The 8,992-nt window shown below is 28.9% G+C and overlaps 1 protein-coding gene across 2 annotated transcripts; it reads left to right on the top strand.

The window, feature by feature from the left end:
- Positions 1–1,751: 1,751 nt before the first annotated feature.
- LOC126664222 (auxin transporter-like protein 4) lies at positions 1,752–6,763 on the top strand. 2 transcript variants are annotated; one of them, XM_050356504.2, is made up of 9 exons: positions 1,752–2,301; positions 2,572–2,787; positions 3,016–3,201; positions 3,292–3,404; positions 3,494–3,677; positions 3,770–3,867; positions 4,641–4,848; positions 4,934–5,191; positions 6,281–6,763. In XM_050356504.2, exons 2-9 carry the CDS (start codon positions 2,602–2,604, stop codon positions 6,515–6,517), a joined length of 1,470 nt encoding a protein of 489 aa, XP_050212461.1. In that variant the 5' UTR covers positions 1,752–2,301; positions 2,572–2,601; the 3' UTR covers positions 6,518–6,763. The 2 variants fall into 2 exon arrangements, with proteins under 2 accessions (XP_050212461.1, XP_050212460.1); XM_050356503.2 differs by having other exon boundaries at positions 1,752–2,368.
- The last annotated feature ends 2,229 nt before the right edge of the window (positions 6,764–8,992 follow it).

The following is an 8,992-nucleotide window of genomic DNA, read 5'->3' as shown; positions in this document are numbered from 1 at the left end:
CAGCTCAATTTATGGAACTATCAAAATTTAAATCATTAATTTTTTCATTATTAATTATAGATAATTTTTTTAATTAAATTAGACTATAAAATATTATATCATTATGTTATAATCAATTCCAAACATTAATAAATTTACAATTTAAATTTATTTTTATCTAGATTAAGAAAATACTTAAGATCAAAGCCATAAGTTTGAATACTTTCATAATTATTAAAATGTATCAATATCTAAAAGTGTTGGGGGAAAATTATAAAATCATAAATATATAATTTTTATTTTCATTAAAAAATTAAAAGTAAATTATAATCGTCAAAAAAATAATATATCTTCTTCAATTGTTTAAAGATTACATTTAAATTGATTCCAATCCGCTAGGATACAAATTTAAATTCAAATTAGTCTCAATTCCAAATGATCTAATTGGAATGGGACCTCACCCGCCAATTTACCATCTCATAATTGCCAAGAATCATAACAATGGGCCTCCATTTTCATATGTTTGTATGGGTCGGGGCAGCCCGTGATTTTAACGAAATCATATCGAATCTCTCACGGGGAGTTGCTACCCCCACTCGCTAATGCAATCGTGGCAACAAATTCGGTGGCTGAGTTTACTGTGAAATGGAGAGTGTAATAACTGAAAGGTGATTAGCGCGTGGAGAGGGAATCTACGTATTGATTGGGGGGACATAGATGAATTAAAGAGATTATTTTTAATTTGGATAAATATTTATGAGTATTTACAGAAAATAAAAAATAAAAAAGTGTGAAAGAGAATTAATTGGGAAGTTAAATACATGGAATTATTGAGTGGGATTTGGATCTGAGCTTGCTTATTGCTACTCCTTTTTTTCTCAAAAAGAGAACATGTATATTTTACGTATATAATTTAATATTGCTATAAAATAGTAGAAATATAATGCTAGAAAATTAGGGTGGTGGGAAACAGATTCTGAAGTTGGAAATTAAGGACTCTGCCTACTGCTACCTTTTTGCACTTGACCAGAGTTTTCTAGTAATTTGAAAAATCAAAAAAGATTTATTGTCTTAACGAGTTCTATCTGATTCAGTCCATAGTAATACTGAATGTCGATAGTTGAAAGCTTTTGTATTACTCCCTATATCATGAATTAATCAATTTATCATTTACACATTGATTCAAACATTATATTTAATGATAGTTTAGAATATCCAAAATATAGATCATTCAATTAATTTAAAATATGATGAAGTGTTATAGTAGAAAATAAAAAAAAAAGCGAATCTAAAATCTTTACTAAATTTCCTTGATAATTTGAAATCATATAATTTTTTAAAAGAATATCAAGAGATATACGAGCAATTGACAAAATTTAAGTTGATTTTAATATTATTAATCAATACAAAATTAGACTAATTTACTTTGCTATTTCAAATCGTATACTATAATAATATGTCATCGAATAAAAATAAACGAAATCTATGAAGATGAAATTATCTAAATTATATGTATATGATTGTTTTGTACTTACAAAATAAATGAGTAATAATAAGTATATATCGTTGTATAATTATCACATTTACATCCAATTCTTAGTAGTTGAAATAACACACTTGATTTAACCAAGTATTTTCTAAAAACCCCAAAATAAAATAAAAGTGAAAATGAAGTTTAAGCCTATGGAGAGTAAAATTGTAGGAGAAATAAAAAAAGATAGCCGTTGAAAGAGATTTAATTGGGCTATAAAAAGAAAGGACCATGGCCAAGGTGAAGTCCCCTTCTACAAACTAGTTGATGAGAACAAAGTCTCTATAGCTTAGATCTCTAAATTCCCCTCATCTTTTTCATCACTTCAACTTAAAAATAAAAAAAAAACTCCAAAACATAAAACCACAAGTGAAGGAATCGAATCACACAACTCAACTCTGGAAAACTTAACTCAGTTCTTGTTCTTTCCCTTTCATATCCCACTTGTAAAACCAACAATACAGTTATATATAGTTATATACAGAGAGATTAATAAAGGTGTTATGTTCTTGATAAGTTCATAAACAGTAGAGGAAACTAAAAGGGTCTTGAATAATTCATTGTTTCTAATCTTTTCCTGCTTTTCAGGGCTAGCTCGCCGTCTTAGTACCCTTTTTTCTGTAGTGATTGTAGGCGCATTAAAGCTAAAGATCCATATAAATTATAGTAGCTAGCTATATATTTAGCTGTTGCAGAGAACATTTATTAGCTGCTTAATTCTTGGAATTGAGGATTTTTAAAACAATTTTTACATTCTGAAAACAAGGGAAGAGCTGCAGAGAGATTTAAAGGTGATAACTCGAGTGACAAAACACTGAGTTTTTTCTTCTTCAAATTCGAAAGAGACATTTCACAAAGGTTTAGTTTTTTTATTTGTTTAGTTTAATATTTCAGTTCTTGAACTATTCTGTTTTGGATTTTCTTTCTTCTACTTATTATAAGACTTTAAAAAGTCAGTTGATTGAATCTTCTTCCTTGGATCTGATGGCTTTCGTTTTCTTTAGATTGTGTAGTTTATAGTTATATTTTTGTCTCATGTAGTGTCGTTTTATGTGTTGCAGATCTTCAAGATTTAGAGAAAAACGAAGACAATGTTGGGTCAGAAGCAAGCAGAAGAAGCAATAGTAGTCTCTAATATTAGTGAGACAGAATATGAAACTGGCAAAGAAGAAACTTCATCAGTAGCAGCTGAAGATCACTCCATTCTCAGTGTTAAAAGCTTTCTTTGGCATGGTGGCTCTGCTTGGGATGCCTGGTTCAGCTGTGCTTCCAATCAAGTATATAAATTCATTTTCTTGATCACTACTGAATTATCACAAATACCCATTTCTTCAAAAAGATGTTTCTTGAAAAAAAAAAACTAAAGCAACTTTTTTTTTTGATTTTTTTTGTTTTCTTGACTGTTACTGTATTATTATAGATACCCTTTTCTTTGAAAAGTTGTTTTCTTGATAATAAAGAACTGAATCAAGCTGTGTTCTTGATTTTTTTGTATAAATTTGCAGGTGGCGCAAGTTTTATTGACACTGCCTTACTCATTTTCTCAACTGGGTATGCTGTCAGGAATCATTTTCCAAATATTCTATGGAATTGTAGGAAGCTGGACTGCTTATCTTATCAGTGTACTCTACATTGAGTACAGAAACAGAAAGGAAAAAGAGAATGTTAATTTCAAGAACCATGTTATCCAGGTTCAATTTTCATCTCATTTTTTCCACTAAAAACGGTGTCGTTTTCATAATAATAGATTTTAGCTAACTATTTAATTCTTGAACATACAGTGGTTTGAAGTGCTTGATGGTCTACTGGGACCATATTGGAAAGCAGCTGGTTTAGCATTCAACTGTACTTTCTTGCTATTTGGATCTGTTATACAGCTGATTGCTTGTGCAAGGTAAAATCTTTCTTCAATTTCTGATCTGGGTTCTTTTTTGTTTTGTTTAATGAATTGATTTTTTTGATGATTTTGTACTTCAAAAACAGTAATATTTACTACATAAATGACCATCTGGACAAGAGAACTTGGACTTACATATTTGGAGCTTGCTGTGCCACTACTGTGTTTATACCTTCTTTTCATAACTACCGAATTTGGTCCTTTCTTGGCCTTGGAATGACCACTTACACTGCCTGGTATCTCACTGCAGCAGCTTTAATTCACGGCAAGGTAATTAACTTCAGTAAAAAAAAAAAACACAATCATATGAAAATGTAATCATAGTGATCTGATTACAGTAACTTTTTGTTGAATTACTGTAGGTTGAAGGTGTAACACACAGTGGTCCAAAAGAGTTGGTGTTATATTTCACCGGAGCTACCAACATTCTGTATACCTTTGGTGGACATGCTGTGACTGTGTAAGCTTTTTTTACTTTTTAACCATTAATTACTGTTGATCTTTTTTTTTTTTACTTGTTTCCTACGGTTCTTCTATTAGCAGCTTTTGCCGGTGTTTTTGGGTTTCGAGACTTACAGTTACAGACAAAATCATGCAAATTGTATTAATTATGTTATCCATTTTCTGTTTAGGATTAAAAATTGAACAGTAAAAAAATACTCATGTTTTGTTCTATATGTAATTAATTCCAAGTTTGGTCTTAATTAATAAATTAAACTAGTCTAATCTTAGTCCTTGTTTGTCTCTATCAGTAGCATAATTCCTAATCATGGACTCGATGGTTACCTAATTATGATTCTTTTATTATTTTTTCATGTGTTTTGTAATAACTATAGAATCCAATGGTAAAATAATAGTAGAACCAATAATAATAATAATTAAAATGGGACAACAAATGCAATTTACTCATAGGTTCTTCTTCACTTACATAATTCCTTATTTTTTTCTAATTACTAATGAGAGAACTTAATCCCACGGTCTTACCAAAATCAGTACATATTTTTCAGCAATAAATCACTAGGTTGACGTGTTATAATTTGATAGTTTAGTTCAGTGATGACGTGATAGACTGAATTTATTTAAAAATTTCTTCTATTTTTAATTTTTAATTTTTAATTTTATGGAGTATTCTAATTCTACTTGGTAACGTCTTAAATTAAAATTTATTTTTCATTTTTTTATTTTAATTAGTAATACTTGATTAATGAATGGGTTTGATTGTTTTTTTTCCAGTGAAATAATGCATGCAATGTGGAAGCCACAAAAGTTCAAATACATATATCTGATAGCAACACTCTATGTTTTCACACTAACACTTCCGTCAGCTTCCGCCATGTACTGGGCCTTCGGCGATGAGCTTCTGAACCATTCCAACGCCTTTTCTCTTCTACCCAAAACCAGATTCCGTGACGCCGCCGTTATCTTGATGCTTATTCATCAGGTTCAGTTATTACAACTATTTCTAACCGTAGCTAACTTCTATAAAGTACTTCATATTAACAGAAGTGTTAATTTGAACGGTGCAGTTTATAACATTTGGATTTGCATGCACGCCGTTGTATTTCGTGTGGGAGAAAGTGATCGGAATGCACGACACGAAGAGCATTTGCCTCCGGGCACTTGCACGGCTGCCGGTGGTGATTCCGATATGGTTTTTGGCTATTATTTTCCCTTTCTTTGGGCCGATTAACTCCGCCGTGGGTGCTCTTTTGGTCAGCTTCACTGTTTATATTATCCCTGCTTTAGCTCATATGCTCACCTACAGAAAAGCTTCTGCTAGACAGGTAAACTAAAGAAATCGAACTATTATTCATAATTCATCCTAATACAAATTTAATTAAGTATCAGTTAATTTTTTATTGGGTGAAAAAGAAAAGGGTGTATTTGCAATTATCTTTATGAATTAGGGATATGATGGAGATGACAAAAAGTGAGTGGGTTTTCCGCATTTGATGGGATTCCCACATTGTAGAGTGGGAGTGTTGTGAATGAGTGTGAGTGGAGAGAGAAGTGTCCAAATATAGCATTTAAGGCCTTAGATTTGGGGGAAATATTGAAAGAGAAAATCTATTTTACACAAAAACAATTTGACTATGTTTCATATTTTTATATTAAATAGTAGTATCTGCAAATTACTGAATTATGTAACTATACTGTAGTTTTATTTTAAATAATATTTTCAAATTACTGAATTAAGTAACTATACTATAGTTTATAAAAACAATTTTTTTTGGTTACAAGATCAAGATTTTTTAGTTTTACTATTTCTATTTTCATGCTATGTAGGAATTGTGTTTAAAGCGAATCAAATTACATAACTAAATTGATAAATTCGTTCTCATTCAGTTTGATGTTAGAATAAATTTATATTTTTTTGATTTGGTATAATTTTGAATATAAACTCTTTTTACTTAAGTTTTAGTGTAATTGAATAAAAAAGCTCCACCTCGTATTAAATTTTTCGAATTTTTAAATTTTAGTCCATTTCAATTTTGATTGACTAAGAATGTAGACCCTACTTAAGAGAGAAATATATGTTTTGGAGAATTTTTGTATCAAAATCATGATAGAATTAAGTTCTAGTATAATTGATGAACAATGAAATTTAAAGAGAGAAAAACATTTAAAAAATATTATTATTATATAGTATATTTATAGGTAGTATGTCATTTTCATTTAGTTATATACTACAGTTGGATTATTGTTGGTGTGTCATTAAATGAGCTGGCTGCCTTGACTGCCTTACCCTCTCTTTCTACCCCAACTCTAATCTAATTACTCATTTTAACTGTTTTACTTTTACATTTACATATAGGTCCTTCTAATTTAATTTTAATGTTGTTTTTAACCCTTGAATTTCATTTTAATTACAGAATGCAGCAGAAAAGCCTCCTTTCTTTTGCCCAAGCTGGACCGCCATGTATGTGATTAATTCCTTCATAGTAGTGTGGGTTCTAGTGGTTGGTTTCGGGTTCGGTGGATGGGCTAGCGTCACCAACTTTGTCAAACAAGTTGACACTTTTGGCCTTTTTGCTAAATGCTACCAATGCAAGCCTCCGCTGCCTCCGGCCACCGCTCCGACACCGCTTCCCTCTTCTCACCACCACTGATGACGGCCGGGATTTTTTTTTACTTTTTTTTGTATCATACGAAAGGGTGGTGGTAGCAATATCTCCTCTACATGTGATGTGTGCTGGATTTTTTTTGCTTTTTTTTTCCTTTTATATATAATTTTTCCTAAATTAGTTGATAAAATAGTGTGTTGTTGAATTGATATGATCCATTTGCTATCAAAGGATAGTCCTAATTAATTAAATTAATTAGATATTAAATATATATAATTTCAATGTTTAGTATTTTTCATTTTATTCAGTCTTATTTTTTTTTCTTAATTGTAATGAATGGATGGTTGCGTCTTACAAAATAAATTGTCGGAGTAAATGCAGAAATTAACAATTATATATAGTTAAACTAACTAAAATTAATTATTTACCATTTTTTATCTTTTATTAATATCAATATATATAGTATATGTTAAATACTAATTTTTTTTATTGATAATTTTATATTAGAATAATGTATTTGAAGGTTAATATACATATATATTCATTAAGGATAATTACAACTTTTTATCTTTAAATTGTTTATCTTTAATTTATTTATTTTTACAATAATGACATTATAGCTAGAGGTGCCATTATTACAAGCATGTTTCCAAAGAAGTAGTATTAAATAAAAAAACTTAAAACCTAAAATATGCACAAAAAAGGGTATGGGTGTGAATGTAACATGGGTTGCTCTAAGAAAAGGCCATGTGTAGTAGACATGGTTTAGTGCCCCTTTTGACCCTAAAATTAGATTAGATTCTTTTCAAGTAAAATATTGTGGGCCAAATGGGCCCGTCTCTACGATGCACATGTCTCGCACGTTGTTTCGTTTGATTGTCACGTGCCTCTCTTTACTCCTTTATATTCTCTCTTTTATTATATGTCAATAATAATTTTCCTGTCTTCATAATATTTTCTTTAAAAACTTACTATTTAAAAATAATAATATATTATTAAAGTTTTTTTTTTGATAATTGGGGAGGGGAGAGCGCTTGTGGGAGGATTTGAACCCACGACCTTGGCATTTGCTGTCTAGCGCTTATATCATTTGAGCTACAGCTCGTTGGTATATTATTAAAGTTTTATATCCTAAGTTATAATAAATATATCATATTTTTATAATTCGAATTGATATACTTTTGAATGATACACTAATTTTTTTTGATTGATTCACTAAAAAAATATCAATTAAATTAGGAGAGAGGGGGTACTACTTTTACTCTGAATTTTTTTACAGTTTTTTACATAAATTAATTAGATGTGCAAACAATATTTTTAGTTTTTTTTATTACAATTAAAATTTATACTAAAAGCATAAATGTTTCATATTAATTTATAATATAATACTATATAAATATAAAAAAGAATTAATCTTGTAACTCTCTTGTGTTTATTATTAGTTTAATAATTAAATCAATATTTTCTCTAATAATACTACTGTTGATCATAAAGCTTTTGTAGTGTTCATTTTGATAATTTATTTTGATGACTTGAACTAGCATTGTTCAATGGATTGAATATTCTTTTGAATTCAATCTTTTTGACCCTAGATTAATTTTTTTTCTTAAAATTGATATGAATCTAAATCAGCACAAATTTAATTTAAAAGTCGAATTTTATTAATATATAACAAGTTTAAATCGAACTCAAACCAAATTCAAACTTGTCCGAAGAATAAGTAGTACAGTTAAATTGTGTGCGAACTCGTTCAAACTTGCTCTCTAATCATGTGTATCTCTAATTTCAATCACAAGCATTCTTATAATTTACTTTAAAATTCTTTATTTGATAAGTGAAATGCAAAATCTTTGACTTTCTTTTTCTTTAATTAACATTAATTATTATAATTGATTATATTTTCTTAACCTCATTCTGAAGTGTGTCTTCTATCTGTTTTGTGAAGTATTTTAATGCAAAAAGTGTGTTAACGTCTCATTTGACAGTGCTGACTGACTAATCAAAGCTTTATTAGTGCTTACTCAATGTTGTTAATTATTTTAATCTACTAATCTTTTTTTATATTTTAATTTGGTCTACATATATTGTCAAACTTTCACATTTACAATTGTTATTTGCTGGCGTCGTACGGTAATCACAATTTAGCTTAGCTTCGAGAGTCGAGTTTAGAACATTTTTGATTAAATATTAAAAAAATTCTACAAAAATATCTTTAATTAATTTTTACGACTATGCAAGCAATGACGATATTAATAGGTTTCTGTTTAGCAAACAATTGAAAAGAAAATATGATATGAATTTTATAATTACGATCAAACTTTTTAATTTCGTCAATTGTAGCCTAATTTTAATTAATAGCTTTTCGTTAAAAAATGTTGGGCCATAATTAAAAGTGAAAAAATTGTCTTTTCTAATAAATATGACTAATTAGCTATAATTAAAATATATTTATTAAAATTAGACTAAATTAACCTTTTTTAAAAATATGTTATAAATAAAATGTCAAAAATATAAGATAGT

This window comes from Mercurialis annua, linkage group LG1-X, assembly GCF_937616625.2.
Source record: "Mercurialis annua linkage group LG1-X, ddMerAnnu1.2, whole genome shotgun sequence".
Classification (NCBI taxonomy): Eukaryota; Viridiplantae; Streptophyta; class Magnoliopsida; order Malpighiales; family Euphorbiaceae; genus Mercurialis; species Mercurialis annua.
The sequence above is the reverse complement of the archived record's forward strand: the minus strand, read 5'-3'. Positions and strand labels throughout refer to the sequence as shown.

Excerpts from the sequence above, each read along its gene's own strand:
- LOC126664222 (XM_050356504.2), top strand. The coding sequence starts at position 2,602 with ATGTTGGGTCAGAAGCAAGCAGAAGAAGCAATAGTAGTCTCTAATATT. Across the intron at positions 2,788-3,015 it reads TCAGCTGTGCTTCCAATCAA|GTGGCGCAAGTTTTATTGAC; the intron begins GTATATAAATTC and ends ATAAATTTGCAG. Across the intron at positions 3,868-4,640 it reads GGTGGACATGCTGTGACTGT|TGAAATAATGCATGCAATGT; the intron begins GTAAGCTTTTTT and ends TTTTTTTTCCAG.